Source organism: Wasmannia auropunctata, unplaced genomic scaffold (genome assembly GCF_000956235.1).
Source record: "Wasmannia auropunctata unplaced genomic scaffold, wasmannia.A_1.0 LD335998.1, whole genome shotgun sequence".
In the NCBI taxonomy this organism is placed as follows: domain Eukaryota; kingdom Metazoa; phylum Arthropoda; class Insecta; order Hymenoptera; family Formicidae; genus Wasmannia; species Wasmannia auropunctata.
In genome coordinates this window covers 1195890-1217446 of record NW_012026892.1, presented here as the reverse complement: position 1 = coordinate 1217446, position 21557 = coordinate 1195890, and the positions used below count along the sequence as shown (strand labels likewise).

Genomic DNA, 21557 nt, shown 5'->3' with positions numbered 1-21557 from the left:
TGAGAATTGAGAGAATAACTTTGATATTATCCTATAAATCTGTATCGAACGGACGTAATGCCATAGCATTGCGGTACAGCAATTCCATATAATGAATTATGAAATTATTTCGAAATTATTTGATGGCCGTAAGGTCATGCACGCACGTCACTCTTATCGCGATTGTTGTAACTTGTTTGCATTGCGACAAACAACGTAACGCAATTTCCATCAATCGAATTCTGTCATTCAGATCACAAATAACTTTACAGCGGCCGATCGATTTCCAACAGAGATTATTTTAAGCGTGCAACGAATAACCGCCGAAATTAAAACATCATTTTGCAAATAAATGATAATAAGAATGCATTTTGCAAAAACTGTATAATTAATAAAACGAAAGTAATTTATAATTTATAATCTTATGTGCCATGTGTAATACAAAAACATTTGAAGAATACCATAACACATATATAAAATATATATTACGACACTCACAAATATCAAAACACATGGCACGTAAAATTATATAAAGAGAAACTCTATGTTGAAATTCGACGCAAGTTCTACCGTCTAAAACGAACTTTACAAGTCTTTAAACCGTCGAATTTAAAACGTCTCAATGACGATTATACGTCGTTTAATGACATAAATTCGCCTGCTCGTGAAGTTCGTCCGCTCGATGATTTTTTGTTCATGTGACGTTTGAGACGAGTCCGAGATAAACGCGACCGCGACGAGACGTAATGATCGAAATAGCGCGACGTGACATCACGAAGACCTGGAGATAATATACTGTGCGGACACGGGGAGGCGGCAATAGATCACTCGACAGGGGGTGGGTCATGTACGCTGCCGTGAGGGGAAACGCATTCACGAGCCGCTTCTGGTCGCGTGGACTTGCGCGCATTCGCGGATCGAGGTTGTCGACATCGGCCAAGAAGACCGACGTGAACGAGGCGGTGGCGGCGGAGATCGCAAGCATTACGGAATGCAAAACGCCTACGAAAGTTAGTCACTCCGCAGTCGAGAGAAAGCGCGAGAATCTTCCCTATCGCGCAGGGAAATGCAAAAATCCCCTTCTGCGCGACACGCAAAGAGTCCTTAGAACGTCCTATGCGTCTTTTTGCTAAATGTCGTGAGCGAATCGCAGCTTTATTTTGAAATGTTTAAAGATCTGTTCTTTGCACAAAACACACTTTCTACATTTAAATCGAGGCAGATACAATCAGACGTTCGGAAGAAAAAGAAAAGGAAAGAAATACAAAAAGTTTTGCTACAAGGAACAAATCTTAATAATTAAATTGTTAAATTGAAATTTCTTTTCGCGTATTGCAATATGAAAATAGAATGTCTCTGACCGCGGAGCTCTTTTGGAAAGAATCGAAAGACCTAAATCTGCATATAAACATATACGTATACTTGGGTCTTAGACGCGATTATTATTTACAATCGATTTTCCGCAGGAGGCAAAAATCGCGCCGAGAATACAAACTGTACGCGTGTATCGATGGAATCCGGAAACGCCGAACGTGAAGCCGTACATGCAGCAGTTCAGCGTGGATCTGAACAAGTGCGGCACGATGGTGCTGGACGTGTTGACATTAATCAAGGCGCAGCACGATCCGACGTTGTCCTTCCGGAGGTCCTGCCGCGAGGGGATCTGCGGAAGTTGCGGGATGAATATAAACGGCGTGAACACCCTGTCTTGCCTAACGTAACTCGTCGTTCTACCATACGATTTTTGACGTCGGTAAAATATCAGGCGATAGGAACATTTGAATTCTTGGAAACTTTGACGTATCTTTGGCAGCTCGGTCCGGACGTTTAGGATTTCGAATATCTGGATAATTTTTAATATTTCGGATGTTCGGGATACTTCGGATACTTGGAGGTCTGGATGTCTGGAATTTGAAATGGTCGCGTTAATTTTACATTTTGCCATATATATTCGCGTTCGCAGTCACTTTTCCATAGCCTTCTCATCGGGATAAAAAAACTTACTTCCGAGATAAATCTCTTTTCAAATCGCGCTTAACGTTGCCCGAAATCTTCAGAAAGGTGAAAGAATCTCCGCAGCCGCTGGTGATCTATCCTCTACCGCATGCGTACGTGATTCGAGACTTAATACCGGACATGGAACAGTTCCTTGGACAGTTCCAGAAAATCGAACCGTATCTAAAGCGACCGGGTGAGGACGAATTTCTCGGTATGCGGCAAATTTTGCAAAGCACAAGGGACAGGCGCAAACTCGACGGCTCGTACGAGTGCGTAATGTGCGGATGCTGCACGTACTCGTGCCCTCCTTACTGGTGGCTCGGCGACAAGTACCTGGGGCCCGCGGTGCTACTGCAGGTAAACGAGTTCGACGATTTTTCTACGACAAACAGAAAACGAAGGTGCGTCATTATTCACACGTGTATGTCCGTTCGTTGGCATCGCCAGGCGTACAGGTGGGTGATAGACTCGCGGGACATGACGCATGACGAGAGGCTGGCGAAGTTGCGGGACTTCTACTCGGTTTATCGATGCCACACGATCTTCAACTGCACCAAGACGTGTCCAAAGGTGAGTGTTGAACGACGTTATCCACTTTCTCTCCTGCGATATAAAAAGGATTTTAATTCCTTTAAAAAAGATAAAATATTCAGATTTTAATTTTACTCGTCACACGGCATTGCCGTGTATCCAATAGGGCCTGAATCCGGGAAAAGCAATAGCGCAGCTAAAACGTTTGCTGGCCGGACTTATGAAGAAAGAGAAACCAGACCTCGACACAGCACTTCCGAATCCCTGCAAGAGCGAGGAGGAATATTTAAGCAGAAAGGAATAAAAAAAAAAAATAACGATAGTTCGCGAGACGTTCCTCTTTATTGTATAGTGTCCATCACTTTGAATAAAGAACTCTGTATAATTGAACACAAGAGCAATTTTGTTACCATGTAAGAGGTGATAAACTCGTAATAATACAGTTAAATGTATAAGATAAATTAAGCTTATATTGTTCACGCACACTTGGCATTAAACGTAAGACAGTCTTAATCTCTTTTTATTAGCACTATATCTCCGAAACATCCTAAATTTTTTAATCAAAGCTTAGAGGTAGTAAATTCGCACTTAATATCGCTCAACAACCTTTGTAGTGCGCACTGCTTATTCTGGGTGGCGTTCCATTTTACGTTACGATGCGCATGATGTATCATTTCATTCTTATTTGGTGAACGACAAGGATAAAATAATACATCATGGGCATCATGCATAAAACGTAATGCTTTCTGTGCATACAAGTACTCTATGTCGTAAGTTAAATCACAAGTCTTGTACTCGTCAAATTGAGATACGTCAAAAAATAAAAAAATATATCACGCGGAGTACTTCATGTATCTTATCACAGAATTCAGGTCTAATTATTTACCTATTTCCTGATTTTTTTAATACCCGAGTTAATCATAAAGTATATTTAATTGCAATTGCAATTAAACGGAATGAATGTTATTACGAACAGCTACTTTATGTTGTACTTTATATTTGTACTCTCTATCAGATCTATATATATATGTGCAAGACTGAGTTTATGAACTTAATAAATTTTCCGACGTTTGAATCGAATCTGTTGAAAACTGGTGTTTTAAATGAAAATTATCTATGTAATAGCATGTATCACAATATATATAAACGAGATGCCAAATCTCGTCGAGAGGACACTGGATATTCCTCCATTCTTTGCTCGCGAAATGAGAAATATTCTTTACACTCTATTCTTAACGTTATGTAAATGTTTTCCCTTTTTTTTTCTTCAAATAAACCGGGGACGTTTGTAGATGTGCACATTCTCGGCGGGTGGTACATTCTCGTCGTTCTCCATCTCAACTATATTATTAGCGGATATTAATCTGTCGACCTCTCTTCGCATATTCATGTCTCTTAACCAAGGGTGTAATAAGATATATGGCACTGTTAAACGTTTTCTCGGATCTACCGTCATCATTGATTTATTCTAGAACAACGTAATATTCCGTTAAACTGCAAAGTCAATCGTAGTTAATAAATTGCAGGCGTTATTACTTACCAGCCTTATGGCATCCTGCGATACATTTTGAAAATGCGCCGGCCGAAATTCATAGAGTCCACGTATGATTTGTTCCTCTAAACTCCTATTATTTGAAAAAGGAACTCTGCCACTTAAACAGATGTACAATATCACTCCTAAGCTCCATACATCAACCTGAAAAAGAAAAGTGATTCTTTTAGATTTTAATTATTTCGAGGCACAGGATAGCTCAGTAGAGCAGTTGTCTATCAAGAAAGAGATTCAGATTTGATTTCTGGTCCTGCATCCCCGCATATTAAAGTGGAAAAACACTGTATTCCATACAGCTATTGCCCCATTAAGATCTTAACGCGGGAGCAAGTTTAAAAAATATAAACAAAACCAAGATCGCTTATGAAAATCAAAGATTATTAGTGATGCAATTCTGAGGATGAAAAATCTCCATAATAAAGAATTATTATTTAAGAATATACAAATACGCACTTGATTCGTATACGAGCTGCGTCCACAGGTTTTCAGTATCTCGGGAGCAACGTACATAGGAGTCCCGCAGAATGTCTTCATCATTGTTTGGGTATCTACGAATTTGGACAAGCCAAAATCTGATACCTTGACCAAAGGATAGTCCGAATTGTCCTTTAACAGTATATTCTCTAGCTGTAAATATTTGTCATTCATTAAATATTAATACTGATACATTCGCGTAGAACATTCGACTAATGTTTCAAATCGTACCTTCAGGTCTCTGTGCGTAATGCCCTGCTTGTGGAGATAATGGACAGCGAGTACAACTTGATAGAAAATCCGTTTCGCACACGGCTCAGACAGTCTACCGTTGTTCTTTATTCTATCAAAGAGCTCGCCACCTTTCATTAATTCGAGAATAATGTACATGACGTCGGGCGTGTCGTGGATATCCTCCAAATGTATTACATTGGGCTGAAAGAAAAATCCAAAATTCCATAATTCCACTTTTTTTTTAGTGTTCAAACTACAGTGACGAGAGAGAGAGAGAGAGAGAGAGAGAGAGAGAGAGAGAGAGAGAAAGGGAGGGAGAGATCGTAAGTACGTCAGAACTTACATGCTTCAGCTTCCTCAATATTTCAACCTCATTTTGGACGTTCACCGGATTATTGAAAATATTCCCGTTCCCAACGCTAAAATAATTTTTCTGTATAATTTTGACGGCAAACTGTTTAGAGCCATCCTTCACAAATAGCAGCCTCACTTCGCCGTAGGCACCAGCACCTAGCTTGCGGCCGACCGTGTATCTCGACTTCAGCTGTAGCGGCAACGCGCAAGCGGTCTCGTTCGTATTTGTGCTCACGAATACATAAACTGCAATTTAAAAGATCAATTTCTATCGTATCTGTAATTTCACGTCACGCTTTAATATAAAATGTTTTTATATAAAAATAATTACGTAAGAAGTGACACTTGGCCAAGGCTATTTCAGAATTATTTCCAATGACAACATGCTTTCCATGACCGACCAGGCAATGGTCAACATAAGTCCCGTTGTGGCTTAGATCTTCCAGGTACACCACGATTTCGTTCGAGTTGCTAATGCACTCCCTGTATATGCGAAAGTGGACTTTACTGATCACATTCAGATACTTCGTACCTATCTCATTTGCAGTTAAATGAATGTCGCAGGTCGGCGAACGTCCCACGGTGTAACCGGTGTCCTTCATCATGTCTGAAATAATTTGACAAACACAAGAAAATTTTACTATTCAAGTATCTGCTATTAAATATTTGTCTGTAATTCAATGTTTCAAGCACGATTTAGATTATTTCTGAAGAGGTGTATTTCAAGCGTGGATTTCTACCGACGCAAAGGGCGAGCTCTTACCCAGAGTTCGCAGGAATGCCCTCACAGGGCACAGCCTTCCCCAGGTGATTAACGTCGGCTGCTGACTTGACGTCTCCTGCGATTGTGTCAATATACCATCCGCATTTTGGGTGTCGGGCAGACTGGCGGGGATCTGTTCCTGTGATGCCATTTCGTCGTGAGGTGGACACGAGGATTAAAACGAGAGCGTTCGAAAACTACAGGGAACCACAGGAATGGCGGCTAACCCATCCCGGCGAGCTTGCCGATTCGCGAAAGGTCGATCGTCCTGGAGATCACGACAATGATCGTTTCTCGGGGAAAATTTACTTGGCACAGCCTTGGACAACCTGCGAGCGACCGCGAACGACTTTACGTCGAACGGAAGAGATGAAGCGTACTGCGTAATAACCTGGAAACTCTCGACGAACCAACGCTACGATACAATCCCTCGCGTAAACAATGAATTGCACTGGATCACGTGTGTCGAAGCATGCCGCGGTTCCGCGCGCTTTGTAGATCCACGGTGTCGATAAACGAGCGAACGATACTACCGACTGTGGTAATTCGCGCGTATCTGCATTGCCGACAATTTTTTGAGACGAATTTTTTATTATATTATTAATTAAATACGTGTGATGTTTCAGATATATCATAAATCCCGCATTAAAAAGATAATAATAATATTAATTGAACATTTGATCGATTGAACTCGTGTTAGTTCTTTCTTCAATACAGCTTTTTATCTCGCGTTATTTAAGATAATTAAATCTCTTAAATAACAAGTTCTTCGATCAGAAATTGTTGAATTATGTTTTTGATAAAAATAAGACCGCGTGAAAATTGTTTAAAATAAAGGGAGTCAACTATTACCGCCACTAAAATTCCACTCTGTAAGACTATAGTGAATATTTTTCCTACAAGAAGCTCGTGCAGCGCATTTTCAGGATCACAATAAACGTTTCGCCAATCCTGGTGTATCACAAATGACGAAGAATACTTTATTGTAAATCTACTTGTTGGTATCATTATTTTTTTTTCCCAAGCAGGTAGAAAGCGAGTCACAGAAGCCAAGTCGGTGACGAGTCGTATGACAGGCGACGCTACAACATAACTTTTTCGTGTTTTTTTTTCTCAATTTTTTTTCTCTTTTTTCCTTTTTATTACATCATCTACGTATAAACACGCAAACAGTTTTGGGTGTTTTGGTATGCGTCTCTCGCTTATACAATGCTACGTCTCGCTAATTCTCTCTTTTCCCTATTGTACTATATAAAATACTGTCATGCACATGTTAATTAAATATATGTATTGCAGAGTTAGGAGGGAGGGAGGATCCTAAAGCCTACTCGCTCCGATTGTGAAACTACGGAAATTCTAGCGGGCACAACGGAACCGTCTTTAGACGCATACTCGGAACAATGGACATTTAATAACGGAGGAAAAACCTGCAAAACTGGTATAGAAAATGAAAAATTATGTCGTTCGGAGAACAGATACGAATCGCATGTATTAGGTGTGATGATACTCGTACAGCATATAACGATCTCACGACTCAGTGACAACTCTGTTTATTATTCACCAAAATAATTTAGTACCACATTTAATTGAGAGGGTTTGTCTCTTCTTCGGAATAAGGGGGGTGGTGGACCTGTTGTCTCGGCTGAATAAACAATAGGAGAAGGTAGCAGTCGGTTAATTAAGTCTACCGTGTTGGAAAAAAAATCGTCCTTAATTAAGCGGCTTTTATCGATTACTGATTTTCTCTTTCTTGCGGATTACACATTTCAGACATGTGGTGCGAATGTTTCCTTTTTCTCTCAACGAATGCCTGAAACATCGGACGCTTTTGCCTCGTGTATACGCCTGTATGTATATGTATGTGTATATATTTGTGTGTATGTGTGTGTGTTTCGATCAATGTTAACTTCGTGTTCTCTCCCTCCGAGGTTTATTCCCTTATCTTCCTTCTATTGCTACGTAATGTCTGCGCTATCGCTAATACTAGTTAGAACTAAGAGATACAACTAGTACCACCTTCTCTCTCTCTCTCTCTCTCTCTCTTGGAACCCACGCAATGAACTACGCGCATCTAAAAACTTTCACGCGTTACGCCTCACGAGTCTCCTCTCCCATCGGCTCGGACGCTCAAATCTCAGTCGTCGCATTCTCCCGATTCGGCTGTCCATTGTTTGTAACATCGGTTATTAGTAATGCATGGTGGAACGCCGTGGCGTTGTAACGATCAAGCGAGTGGCGAGCAAAACCGTCATCTTCTCTATCGTTCCACAAATTCCGGGCGTTCGTTAAATCCCGTCCAGCGACTCCCTGATTCTCAATCGATGCCTTACTCAGAAATAAATAAAATATTTCAAGCGCCGCACATTACACGTTAATCCACGGATCAATTTCGGTTGACATCTTTTGATCTCCGTGAGATTCGATTATACATAAACGTATGTAAATCCAATGAAATTCCGAGAGGGACACGCCGTTTCGAGAGAATCCGATCTACGCACGCAGACGTGTAACAATATTCGTTTGCGATTGAGGCAGTCTTTGCGTTACTACGTTTTGTTTATGCCATTTTCGATTTACATTACTTGCGACGTTACGTTAAGTGTTCCCCCCCTAAAAAAACAGATGTTTATTAATGCGGCAAATGTGATAACAACTCAGGACACACGTGAGCCGATATTAGACGATCATTAACACTTGATACTTTGTATAGTACAAAGACACTGCGCGTCTATACATGTGTGTGTGTATGTGTGTGTGTGTGTGTGTGTGTGTATACTGCGTGTATATATGCTTATATATATTTATATATATACGAGTATAGAAGGAGCAACATCTTCCGTTCTCTCAAGAACTCTCGAGGAGAGCGCGTGGATATATAAGTGACAACGAATTAGTTATCATCGTAGTTGCGCGGAGGTGACGCCACAGCCGAAATTTTCGCTACTGCCGACAGAAAGTTAAAAAGAGATTCGACGCATTTCTTATACGCAAGGTCATAATCGAGGAGGACGATCTTCTTCTCTCTTTGCGCGCGCGCGCGCGCACGTGTATTGTACGTGTGTACTGTACGACCAGCTGGTAACTAATACTTTAACGGATACATTGCATAAGCAGGCGTAAGAGAGTAAGAGCAAAATCAAAGGCGCGAGTTTATTACTCATCAACGAACGTCGAATTTCGCGCTGCGAGTAAAGACACACGGTTATATATGTACAGAATAATGCCTACTACAATTGCACAACTGCCTAAAAGGAATATAACTCTTGTAATTGTATATGGCATTAGTGACCCCACGTCCCGCAGGTGATCCGTAAAATGAGAACTCGTGGGAGCGTCCTCTCGATCGTTTGATCCTCTCGTGACCGTTTCTCGATTCTCACTCTCCTCGAATAGTGCAGTTCATTGCCGTAAAACGATGTATTTTATATAATATAATTACTAATTATACTTTATTTTTATAAATTAATTAAAGAGCTCTTAACCATACGTGTTTTATGTGTGTTTATGTATAATAATAATAATATTAATATTAATAGCATATGTACGATAGCTTTTTTTTTGTATAGCAGCTTACTCTTTCGGCCGATTCCATGAAAATGGATGCGCGTTCGTCTTTTCTCTCGTTTTTATACTTCCGTTCGCTTGCGCACACGACGTCTGACGGAAAATCTAAAATTCGGTGACTAGCGGCACTCCCAAATCTTCACCGTTTGATCGACGCTCCCGGTGACCACGTAAGGATGGTTCTTGTGGAAATCTGCAGTCAAATCGAGCATACAAATGAACTGACAAATCCGCGTTTGATATCAGTTCAATGAAATCAGAGAAATGTCGCATCGATTCAGAAGAGAAGTGGAACAGAAGAGGTACGAACCGACAGAAGTGCAGAAGTGAAGGTGCGCCTCGAGGGTCTTCATCACTCGCTTATTGCGCGTGTCCCAGACTCGCAGCGTCTTATCGTCGGACGCGCTGACGATAAACTTGCCGCCAGGATGGAAGACGATGCATCGCACCCAGTTGTCGTGGCCGATGAGGGTGAAGAGGCACACCCCGGCGCCGACGTCCCACACGCGGATCATCTTGTCCCGCGAGCCGGACGCGAGGAAGGGCCCTTCGTGCGCGCCCTTGTTGTCCGCCCCGGCCGCCGCGTTGATCGACGCCCTCGCGTTTTCCGGCGCCCATGCGATGCACTCCACCACGTGCTCGTGTTCCCTGAACTCGACCTGGCGATCCCGAAGTGACATTGAACGTTACGAATGAACGAGTAATTTGGATTGACCTTGGGAGGAACGAGAGAGAGGTGAGCGCCATTACCTTCGTCTCCTTCGTCGCGACGTGCCACACCCGAACGGTCTGATCGTTCGAGCAGCTGGCGATGAGCTCGCCGCACGGGCTGATTCGCGCCATTCTCACCCACTCCCTGTGCCCCGTGAGCGTCTTCACGCAGTAGCCCGTCGCCACTTCCCAGATCTTGATGGTCTTATCCCTGGAGGCGCTCACCACGAAGTCACCCTGCGGCATAAACGCGACCGAGTTGACGTTGTGGTCGTGGCCGTGCATGGTCTTGACGCAAGCGAACGACTGGTGGAAATCCCACAGCTTGATGGACATGTCCGCGCTGCAGGAGGCGAGCAGCTTGCCCGAGGCGTCGAACGCGATGTCCTGCACGCTGTCGGTGTGGCCCTTGAGCGTTCTCTCGAAGTCGCCGCTTTCAAAGTCCCATACCTTGGGAAAGGACAGAGATACGTGAAACCGTGTTTTTCAGTTTGATACTCGCGGCGAGTCAGCGAGCAAAGGCGCCGTTGGTCTATTTGCAGAGATCGGTCCATTTGTCCGTTTCTCACCTTAATGGTAGCATCTTCGCTGGCGGATACTACAAGACTAAAAACCGGGTGGAAAATAACTCTATTGATAGGGGCTCTGTGTCCGGACAGACTGAACTTTTCCGGCGGCCTCGGTATCCACTCGGACGGCGATCTCTTGCCGCGCGTCGGCGCGCCCTCGATGAACTCCTTCTCCGCCTCGGAGAGTTTAGACTCCAGTTCCATTACCTACACGACACATTACACATTATTGTACGCGAGTGCGAGTACAAACAGCCACTTAGCTGATGTAATATACCGATGAATTCTGTGCGCGCAACATCGATAGAATCGAGAGGAAATATCTCCATCGAATTGAAAAAAAAGGGAGGGACTTTATACCTTCTTCTGCAACCGTATGACCGAAGTCCACTTCTTCTCCAGGAGGCCACCGTACTTCCTCTCCACCTCTCCCGGCATATCGGCTTCTTTCTTGAATGCCTCCAGTGCATCTTGGTAGCCGTTCGTGCTAAGGTAATCCGCGATCGCCTTATTTCTGGAAGCATCGATTCGTTTTTTTTTATAATAAACGCGGAAACTCATCAGGAAAAAATGCTATCCTCTACTTCCTTATTTATTAACGCCGCGTGAATAATATTCGAGAAAATTTTAAACGTTAATTTGTCTTCGAGCTTGCTTCGTTTGCGCGTGTGTCCGTACGCTTTCTCGCAGGCGTATCGCAGCCGGGCTAGGATAAGGAGAGGATAGGAGCGAGAAGACGTGTGCGCGTTAGGTGATAGCCTTTAATCGCCGATTGTTCCGCGTTGGCGTCGACCACAGCCGCCTGTGTTTATGACGCGGAGATAAAGATAAAATACCGTACCTTGCGATCCGACACAATAGACGGGGAAGGAGGAGGCCGTAAGGCAGGTTGGATACGTGGGAAAGAGATTGAAAGTCGGGCAAACTTGTGCCAGGGTGAAAGGCCTCGAGAGTCGCGCGGCCGTTCGTCTCTATTCACCTGACTACTCCACGTGATGGCAAATTATTGCTCGCGGTGCGCCTCACGATCTTTGGTTTTACGACTAACGCGTGACGCGTAGGAGCGACTCGAACGATGTAACCGAAAGAAAAGAGGGAAGAAAACAACAAAGCCATTTTGTCCTGGCAGAAAGCTGACACCACCGCGTGCTGGATACTTCCGCTATTTGTTCCCCGCCGACGTAACGTCGTACACTCGAATTCGACGTTCGTTTTAATGAATGGAAAACGTATTCGGATTTTACAGCATGATTCAAGATTGGCCGAGCGCAGAAACAAAGCACGCAGATAATAAAAATGACTCACTGATATAGTTCCGCGCGTGTATGTGTGTGTATATACCGCATGTGGAAATAAACATTGTAAAGGCAAACATATATATATATATATGCATAATATGCATAAAATTTTATCTTAGCGAATAACGACGAAGAAAAATTTGACTTTATAATAACGTGTAATTTGAATGCGGCGTAGTACCGCTTGTAGAGACACTTAAGTTCGTGTAAAAAAAAAAAAAAAAAAAAAAAAACCGGTCCGGCTTATCGTCGGCCTGATATCAAGGCAAATTGAAAGTTTGTTTGTACGAATGATAATATAAGCTAGCGTATAAATTCATGTAACACGAATCCCAATAGTTCAGCCGATGGCTGGAAGCTCCGAGAACGATAATAATCCTCGGGATGGCAATCTTTATTTTAAAAAAGAGAGAATCAAGATATATCAATAATCTCTCAAAGAAAAAAGAAATTCATTCGCAGCTCGTGAGATTTATTCGCTGCTAATTGCAGTCGGTGTACAATCAACTTGGAGCGTAAGGTGAGCTTCTACGGTTGCGGTGGGCTTACGGGATCCACACGGGTAGCTAATTACGCGCTAATTCGCGGAAGATAAAAAAAAAGGCTAACGTGGATAATGACAGAGGTAAATTCATAAGGGCACTTAACGGTGTGAGAAGTTCTATATTTGCTCGTGCAGGGACCTGGCAGCAGATGTGTGTGTGCGTGTGTGTGTGTGTGTGAACGCTACTGCAGCTACAAAAGTGGAAAAGAATGTTTCAAGTCAGGTCGAGATCATTGTATTTATATATATGTGAGTGCGGAAGGCGACTCGTCATTCGACACCCGCGCGGGTCCGTGCGAGAGCACGGGAAAACGCAGCGCAGGTAGGACGGCATGCTCTCGTGGCAATGGGTCACGCACCTAAGAGGGAGAAGGAGAGAAAGAGAGGAAAAAAAAAAGATATTCTATGAATACGAGAAGGCGCGTTGTAACGGCGCGCACGTTGTTCCGTAGTGCGTGCCCCAGGGGGACGCCGTACGCAGATGGGCAACCATGCGAAAGCCGTGGCATTCGAAATTCATCGTCGACGAACGCCGCGTCGGCGAGGATCGGCGTTTTAATTTATTCCCGGGGAACAATCTCGCTCCGGAGAATATTCATCGCTCGGGATATATTTACTCTCGACATCTGATATCTGCAAATGGCATTATTATGGAAGCATCACGGAAGAGAGAGAGAAAGAGAAAGAGGGACACGTTCGTTCTAGTCCTTTTGCGTTTATTCTCCTTCGATCGCACGGGGATACACGGTCATCAAGTCGCAACACGGTCCATTCGCGTGATGTCCTATCGCGCGAGTTCTTATAGCCGCGCGGAGGAATGAGAGTGCACTTATGTCGCTCGTTGACGGAGCATTCTAGGACATGACGCTCGCTCGCTCGCAGCGCATGGAAAAAGAAATATTCGCGCGAGCGCAGATGAGCGTCCTTAAAGCATTAGGAACGACAAATAAAACGTTTTCCGGAAATTGGATGCTGACAGGCACGTCGTTTGCGCCCCGCGTGTGTACGTGGAACGAGCATAACGAATGCGAGAAAACACCTGCGGCCATCGAAATTAAACTTCGCCGCACTCCGAGAGAGATCATCTCTCCTCCATCGTCTTCATAAATTAAAGATAGAGTTCGAGGGAAGAGGCTATAGGAGATCGCTACCAGCGATACGACACGGCGCGTTTCGAGAGAGGTGCATCATATACTCTCCATATAACAAAGATCGGAAGGATAGACCGCGGCGAGCGGTAACGGTACAATAGAACTTTAGAGCCTCGCGAAATTCCTTCCTCCCCCTCGCCTCTTTCGCTCCGCGCGGCTCCGAGTGCGAGTGCACGATGAATTGTGCGAGACGTGTTGTGTTTCGGCTCGCCGCAGGAATGCAGATTGAGGTGCAGATCGAAGAGCGATATCCTGAGGCGCTCTTCCATCCTCGGCTCCACCGGTGTAAAGGTGAATATGGATACGGAGGAAGCGGAGAGTAATTCATTCCGGCCCTTAGCCGTATGAAACGGACGCTGACATCAGCGTGAAATCGTCCCGCTGTTAACTATAGCGTTTAAATTCCACGAGTAAGCAAGCATCTACGTCGAATTGACCATCCTCATCTGCAACTGCATGGTATTATATTACACGATCAGATTTCATTTCGCAAATGTGTTAAAAATATTAAATTACTTATTACTCGTAGATTTACTTCAGCCCCCTAGAGATTTTATAATCCTTTTGTAACAATCTCGATACGAACAAGCAGATACTTTGCGTAATTAATTCTCAGAGAAATATTTGTGTATATATTATGATATATACAATATATACATATTTTTTAATTCATATAATTTAAGAAAACAATATATTCGCAAAAAATGGTATAGATATTGAAAAAACAAATTGTAAAATTGAGACACTCAAAGAGTTCTGTGAGACCTATTTCTATTTAAAGGTCGAAGAGTCAATTTATATTTATTAGAATATATCGACTACCCCGATGGGTGAGACCGCAGGTAACTCCGACGGCAGTTCCCCTATTAAAAATGCTCAATCGCCCTTTCATTCAACCCTCCGTATCGGTTTACGGGAAGCCCGGAAGTGAAAGTCGCACGCCGGAGGGATCGTTCCGCCGTCCACTTGCTAAGAATTACACGTAGGTGAGAACCTGAGGGCCGGGGAAGGCGTTCTTAGAAGGGAAACAACATGGATGGCGCGAAGGTACACCTGCGCTAAATCGATGAGAGCCCTCTCCCTCAGACGGAGAAACGGAGCTCTCATCCCCTTCCTCGCCTCATTCCGAGGGTTCCGCCGTCGCCGACTCATTCTGCGCGAGCTATCGATCCCGCAGTTCGCGCGTGCTCGACAGACACCCTCACCACCCTGACCGCCGCCTCCGCTATTCCCCCGCCCCGTCCACCCTCCTGCTCACCCCCTTCCCTCCAAGACCCGACCGATCGACGAGCGATTTTGCGTCATAGGAATTGCTCGGCATAGATCGAGGATACGATCGATGCCCGGCGGTGTCCCCGTTTGAGCGTCGCGTTGCCGTGTCGCGCGCCGGACGCTCGCACGAGGAGGAGAGCGAAACGAAACCGACGAATTAATTATAAACAGTTTACTTAAATAATTCAAAGAGTACAGTCTGAATCCTCGTTCAATCCGAACGAGGTTTTCACGGAAATTCCAATACTTAAGACGTGAAAAAAAAAAGGAAAGAAAAAATCTAGACATCAAGGAATTCTAACAAATATATTCAAAAATATATTTGCATGATCTAAAGATATCTTTCTAATTCAGATATATCTGGAGCAAAGCATATGTTTGCTTATTACAAACATATTTCGAACACATGATTCTTCAAGATCTAAAGTCCTATACCGGAAGGAAAGCGAGATTCGTGATTGCCTTAAATATCGTCGTGGGACATTGGAGACGGGAGGAGAAATGAACCGAGAGGTGACGCAAAAACACGCGTTCCGTTTGAAAGATAAGAAGCACGAATTGGGACGTGGCGAGATAATGGCGACGATTAGCGAGGTTCGATTCTCCCGCGTGCGTACGCGCGACAGCGCTCGAACAGGAAACACAGTCACAACACGGAGCGTATATGCACGACAGCTGAAGAACTCTCGACTCTCGGCAAGATCGTTATTTGCCTGCGAGTGTGACTCATCTACGCCGGGGCCTTTCCAGCTTCTCTATGTGAAATCGAAGGCTCGAAGGCATGAGAAAATTCAAGAGCGACTCTCACACCTTCACGCGCCCACGATTATGCAAAATATAATGAACCAATTACATGGTTAGCCCATTAAGGCTCCAATGCCAATTAACGATGCCAAGGTGGCTCAAAGGATTGCCACATTGCAACGATATACCTAAAACGTATTTCATTTTCTTAATAAAAATAAAAGTCAATAAAAAGGCAATAAATAAATAAAAAAATTTAAGACTCTTTAGCATTCTTTAGTAGACTTTAGCAGCTACCTGATATTCTAGGGACGCATTTATGAAGATTTTTCACGAACTTATACCTTATTTCTTATAGAGAATATAAAGAAAAGGGGACTATTATTGGAAGAGGGAACTTTAGAGCGTATATAGGTGGTGCGAGATACGAGAGGGAAACCTTGCGTATTTCCTCGATTGATCCGTTCCCGGGCTATACGAGCGTTCGCGTGTATCAACCCCTACAACTCGGAAAGAGACAGTAATGTTTGTAGCCGAGCTAGGGTAGAGATTGAAGGAAGCCATTATTAAGCGTATAAACGTCGTGATCGAAAACATGCAAACCGGAGTACCGCGAAAAGCATTTTACGACGTACGGTGGAGTCAACTTACAACTCCTCCCTCTGACGTTGAGACAGCACCATTTTCATGATCCTCGTGTGTGACCTGGCTGTATACCTCGATGGTGATTTCGGATGGAGCGCGACTAGATCTTCCAGTCACCTCTCAATGATCTCAGTGCCCCGCCATCGGTATTGCCTGTAATAAAAAATTACACACTTAAGTACATATCTTAATTTACTTTTATATATATATATTCTATAGAGCGTGCGTTAAAACTCGAATAAAAATGTAATAATTTACAATCAGTTATGTCAAAAAAAATATATATATATCTCGTTTTCCTTGAAATGATTTTATTCGAGAAAGAGAAAAATTTTTGCTAAAATTGCCTTGTAGCCTCATTCGATTTGTCAACAGATAGTTCGACAGGTCATATGATACTTCGCAGACATTAATATTCTCCTCCTTTGCATATAAAATTACTTCGGAGAAGTGAGAATTTTTTATTCGCTTCAACACGTCGTCGTCGCATTAGCAGCAGTCATATTTTTCCATCGCGGTGAAAGAAAATTAAGCCGGTAGCGAGGCGAGCCGTTCGTGAGAGCCGACCGTACCGAATTGTTTCCGCGGGATAATATAACGCGCGCGCACACAATACGCCTGAAATCAATGTCGTGGTTTATTTTACTTTCCATCGTCGCGGGAGAGAAACCCGATGCAGACCGCGCGCGCTCGTTCGCTCGCGGAATCAGCGTCGCTCGCTCTCGCCGCGCGGGAACCACTTTTGCGAGCTTTCGTCGCGGCGCGCCGCGTTCGAAGGCGGCCGTTTTTGCAGCGAGGCAGCTTGGGCGGCACAGACGGCGATTTCGCCGGATCGATAGCACTTTTCACCGCGCGTCGCACGAAAGCGAAAGGCGGCTTGAAAAGTGAAGCTCGAAAAATCACGACGCGCACTGACGTGGCGGTAATGAACGGTTGCGGGTACGCGGTCACGTTTTACCTGGAACCGGAGGCGTCGACAATTTGAGGCGAGTCTCAAACGTCGCGGAAAAGCGACATACGCTTCATATACGTGCCTATACGTTAAATCAACGTCGATTACTATACGGCCGATCATTACCGCCTCTCGCGTGCAAACGTGGAAAATTAAATACGCAATTTCCTCGCCAAGTTGCGAAACGAAAATCGATATGCAGGGAGAGAAAGCTGTGCGTGCGTAATTTGATCGATTTGGGGGAAAAAAAACAGAAGTAATTTATACACGAGATATAATATCTTCCTCGTACGAAAATTATTCAAGGTAACGAAAACATTTGCACACGTATCATTTGACAATATATAAAAATAATCGAGACAGGGCCAGGTAGTATGATATAACAGAGTATTTATAGAGTATTGACTCTATATGACTCAATTTTCCTGCATTGCTAATTGATGCAGTAATAAATCATAATTTTTTTTTTTTAAATACCGGTTGCCTTTTTAAATACCAGAGCGCAAAGCAGAGCCAGTGGTACGTAAATCGGAATCGTGAGTCCAAACGAGGGAAACGATCAGGAGGAAGGACCTTGACAGTCGTAAAGGCGCGCGGCGCAGCGTCGGCGCAGCGTCGTCGCGACGCTTCCACGACGCGCGATGCTTATCGCCGCGATGCGCCGTGATCGATAAACCAGCACGGCACACAGCACGCCCACCCTGCATGGCAGCCGCGTATATTTTCGCCTTTGCGGTGCATTTAAATATTCATAACGGCCTCTTTCCACCTCGTAACGCCGCCCGTAACGTCGTTAAAAAGCCCGCGACGTGCATGATTGGGGTACTTTGCGAAGGAAGGTCACCGGACGGCGCGCGAACGAAACGGGTCCACCTATCGATAAAACATGCATAATGAATAACGAGGCGCTGCGAGGAGAGGCAGAAGAAAATAACAGAATAGGGAGAATATATGCGCGCGTGGCGAAAAGAGTAATAAACGTAAGAATGTACGTATCTCTCGCGTCGGCGACACACGCTCGGAATATGAATGGAGCGATACCGGGATATCGCCGTCGAGCGCACAGATACTCGGGGCTCGCGGGAAACTGGATCTTGGCCGCCGCGCGTAAATGCACACGGCCGCGGCTCGGCGCGAAGAGTTGAAAGTACCGCGTAAGCGGAGGATATACATAATTTACGATGTCCTTGCTGCGAGCGCGGCGCTCGCGGTAATGCGTGTTACCGCGGCGCTGAGAAGCGGGAAATTCCTCTTTCAGGGCTTCGCCCGTTCAACCCTACAGGCGGTCAAGGCCCTCCTGGAGTCTAAAAATAAGAGATCTATGTGAAACCGTCATTTCCCTGCGTCGAAAATGCTTCCCGCGGACAGCACGAATTCGTGCGTCAACGTGACGTGATTTACGAATCTAGACCGAGGAAGGCGTTCGCACTTAGAGCAGCGTTGGGCCATTAGTTCGCTAAGCAATAAAGACGTCTTGCTTTTTTTTCAATTTTGACAACTACTGGATCTCTCGCCAATGTCCCGCACGTGAGTCTGCAGCAATAATTCATATCGCAGGCTTCCCTTCTAGCTTTGTGCAAACGTCCGTCACTGCGTTCAATAAAGATCTCGATACAATAAGACCGAGCTAATCCACGAGGCGGTGTGTGTCGTAAACTCTTATCAAGATCCAATATCGCTCTTTCTCTCCTGTACGTAGGTACCGAGTCGTATACGGCGATCGATCTTTCGCTGGCTCGTTTCGCTGAATTACAGTTACGTTTCCGGGATCATCGGTCCAAGTGAGTGACTGCCGACTTTCCTGACCTCGCGCTCCGATATCTACCTGCGGTCCCTCGGCATCTCCCTCGCTTAATCGACTCGCATATTAAATGTCGGAATCGACTATGCGCAGGGAATGGGAATCGCCGACCGGTTGTCGGGGCCGCCTGTCGACAGGAGAAATGATCTATCTGAAATATGGTCTTCAAGCCTCCGGCAGAGCCTCGAGAGATGCTACCTAACTACAAAAACTCGTTACAAAACTCAATTACGCGGAGCCTGTTGTCGTCTGTGATTTACCGATAAAACTGACGGCGGTCCACTTCGCGATCATTTAATGCGTTAGAAAGCTATTGCCGATCGCTCGGATGAGTTAAAACAACAAATTCGAGAAAGAAAGAGGAGGAAAAGAATAAGAGAGAGAGAGAGAGAGATCACATTTTTCTCATCTCCCGTGATTTAGAGAGCTTCTAATCTCGAGACTCGCGCGCAGCTAATTAACGCGCAAAATTCGATATCTGCGCCGTCGAATCTCCTATCCGCGAGTCGATCGTGATTTTAATCGTCACGACGCGACTCGTTTGTCAAGAATCTGACGGTGGGACGGGAATTCTCTCATCCGCGTGTCGCGCAATTAGGCAGGGCCGAAACACCTCTCTGGGCGCAGTCGCGGGCCAACTCGCGGAAGCGAGAAGCTGCGAAGGGAACAGCCGAACAAATCACATCCGGACAATCGCATCGTTCTGCACGATCGCACCTGTTCGGGCGGATCCTCGAATCCGGGCGTCGGGCGGATATTTTTGCCACCCGACAATGGTGTACGGATTTCTATATATAAGAGAAAAATTGATCGCGCGAGGGAGTGACGACACCTAGAAAGTTGACGTGCGCCTGTGTCACTCCCAACGCCAAATGAGATATGCAATTTAAACGTAACGACAAAAAACCTACATACGATTGACGCTACGGACGGCGCCGCGGGGAGGGAAAGGAGTACGCGACTAGGAATCGCCGTAGATCCGAAAGGAGGCGATGACCGGCTTCGCCGTAGATATCGGTCGTCCGCGGAATCAGGAGGCTCCGATTACGCTAATGGTAGGCCGCCTCAAGGTCGTGAGGAACTCGGGGGAAACTGACGGGATAGCCCGAGGAAACGCCGTCGCCGCTGATCTGTAACACGCGAATCTCTGATGCACGCGGGATGCTGCGAACCAGGAGTAGACAGCTCGATCGCGACATCCCTTTAGAAGAGAAAGAAAAAGAGAGACAGAGTTCGCGCGATGGAAACGACGAAATATCGGAGATCGATGATGGAGTCCGAGGTCTCGTTCGCTCCGCGCGTCCTCGATCGACAGGTAAAGAGAGAAAAAAAAGAGCGAGAGACAGATGAAGAGAGAGAGAGAGGAGTCGTGCGATGACAGCTGATCGTGCATTATCGGAACCGTCTGTCAAAGTAGCTCGCGCGTCGTCGTATCGCGTACCCCGTGCGCCTCGCGGTTCACGGAATTAAAAAAGGATGCTGCGATGTGCCACCGTCAAACGTCTTTCTCTCTCTCTCTCTCTCTCGGTGGAGGTTGTCGCCGCGACGCACGGTCGACGATGCGACGGTCGGCGGCGCTAGGCCAGTCTCTCCCCGTGGAGAAAATCAATTCGCGTCTGGTGACGTGCGACGCGCGTATACGCCGTCCGCGGACGACGCGGGGTCCGCACGCTCTCTCGCTCTCTTTTTTTGCTCTCGCGCGACAATCGCGCTCCGAGAGGAATCGCCCCCCGAGACGACGACGGCGACGGTGACGATGACAACGGTCCTGTTCGGACCGTCGTCGCGGGAACGCTGACGTCGATGCCGACGTTGACGTCGACGTCAGGTGTGCGCGCGCGCGCGCGAGCACACACATACACACACATAGGGGCTATGTCGACACGATTCTTGTGTCGACGTATCGGAACGTGTAACACCAACGACGCCGTCGTCGCGACATACGTTTGGGGATGACCGTTTGTTGTAGATCGCGCACGGCCATTTTGCCAGAACCCGTCACCCGTCTGTGACGGCCACCGCTGCCGTCGCAGCCACCGCCGCCGCCGCCGCCGCCACCGCTTCTCTCTCGCCACCGGCCCCGCTTTCGACGCCCTCCCCCCCTCGAGATTCCGCGCCCCCGGGATTTCCTTCCGCACGCAATCATAAAACGAGAACTCCGGGCACGGATACTCACGTCTGTCTCGCGGAGCAGCAATAACCGTGGGAGATCGCCTGAGTCGAGGAGCGGACGACGAGAATTTATCGCGTGAAAACCGGAGGACGACCGCCAACTCTCGGTGAACACCTCGGGATCACTTCTGCGATCGGACTGGCCCCCGCGAGGTGGCGTCTCCGCACTTCCGACGCATGCGCGGCCGCCGTCCGTTCGAGTTTCGCTCGGCTCGGGCCGTTTTTCGCGAACGACGCTGGCGCCTCTTG

The 21557-nt window shown here is 45.8% G+C and overlaps 3 protein-coding genes across 3 annotated transcripts; 1 reads left to right on the top strand and 2 right to left on the bottom strand.

The window, feature by feature from the left end:
* The first annotated feature begins 474 nt into the window (after nucleotides 1-474).
* Nucleotides 475-3034, top strand: LOC105453602 (succinate dehydrogenase [ubiquinone] iron-sulfur subunit-like). Its single transcript, XM_011695706.1, has 5 exons — nucleotides 475-989; nucleotides 1446-1696; nucleotides 2037-2334; nucleotides 2425-2547; nucleotides 2675-3034. Exons 1-5 carry the CDS (start codon nucleotides 825-827, stop codon nucleotides 2810-2812), a joined length of 975 nt encoding a protein of 324 aa, XP_011694008.1. The 5' UTR covers nucleotides 475-824; the 3' UTR covers nucleotides 2813-3034.
* Nucleotides 2832-6356, bottom strand: LOC105453603 (serine/threonine-protein kinase Chk2). The gene is made up of 7 exons (XM_011695707.1): nucleotides 5886-6356; nucleotides 5454-5729; nucleotides 5112-5368; nucleotides 4766-4969; nucleotides 4514-4687; nucleotides 4049-4204; nucleotides 2832-3976 (listed from the first exon to the last, which is right to left on the bottom strand). Exons 1-7 carry the CDS (start codon nucleotides 6034-6036, stop codon nucleotides 3776-3778), a joined length of 1419 nt encoding a protein of 472 aa, XP_011694009.1. The 5' UTR covers nucleotides 6037-6356; the 3' UTR covers nucleotides 2832-3775.
* Nucleotides 6357-7417: 1061 nt separating this feature from the next.
* LOC105453600 (lissencephaly-1 homolog) lies at nucleotides 7418-21525 on the bottom strand. Its single transcript, XM_011695704.1, has 7 exons — nucleotides 21313-21525; nucleotides 16390-16536; nucleotides 11090-11243; nucleotides 10730-10936; nucleotides 10200-10610; nucleotides 9760-10108; nucleotides 7418-9642 (listed from the first exon to the last, which is right to left on the bottom strand). The coding sequence occupies exons 2-7, from the start codon at nucleotides 16425-16427 to the stop codon at nucleotides 9569-9571; spliced, it is 1233 nt and encodes a 410-aa protein (XP_011694006.1). The 5' UTR covers nucleotides 16428-16536; nucleotides 21313-21525; the 3' UTR covers nucleotides 7418-9568.
* Between the last annotated feature and the right edge of the window lie 32 nt (nucleotides 21526-21557).

Bases quoted from the DNA above. Each gene is read 5' to 3' on its own strand.
- LOC105453602 (XM_011695706.1), top strand. From the start codon at position 825: ATGTACGCTGCCGTGAGGGGAAACGCATTCACGAGCCGCTTCTGGTCG. The intron at 2,335-2,424 runs GTAAACGAGTTC...TGGCATCGCCAG, and splicing joins GGCCCGCGGTGCTACTGCAG to GCGTACAGGTGGGTGATAGA. The intron at 2,548-2,674 runs GTGAGTGTTGAA...TGTATCCAATAG, and splicing joins GCACCAAGACGTGTCCAAAG to GGCCTGAATCCGGGAAAAGC.
- LOC105453603 (XM_011695707.1), bottom strand. From the start codon at position 6,036: ATGGCATCACAGGAACAGATCCCCGCCAGTCTGCCCGACACCCAAAAT. The intron at 4,970-5,111 runs GTAAGTTCTGAC...TTTTTCTTTCAG, and splicing joins TATTGAGGAAGCTGAAGCAT to CCCAATGTAATACATTTGGA. The intron at 4,688-4,765 runs GTACGATTTGAA...AAATATTTACAG, and splicing joins TTACGCACAGAGACCTGAAG to CTAGAGAATATACTGTTAAA.
- LOC105453600 (XM_011695704.1), bottom strand. From the start codon at position 16,427: ATGAAAATGGTGCTGTCTCAACGTCAGAGGGAGGAGTT. The intron at 11,244-16,389 runs GTAAGTTGACTC...CGATGCTTCCAG, and splicing joins CAACGTCAGAGGGAGGAGTT to AAATAAGGCGATCGCGGATT. The intron at 10,611-10,729 runs GTGAGAAACGGA...TCCTTTCCCAAG, and splicing joins GCGAAGATGCTACCATTAAG to GTATGGGACTTTGAAAGCGG.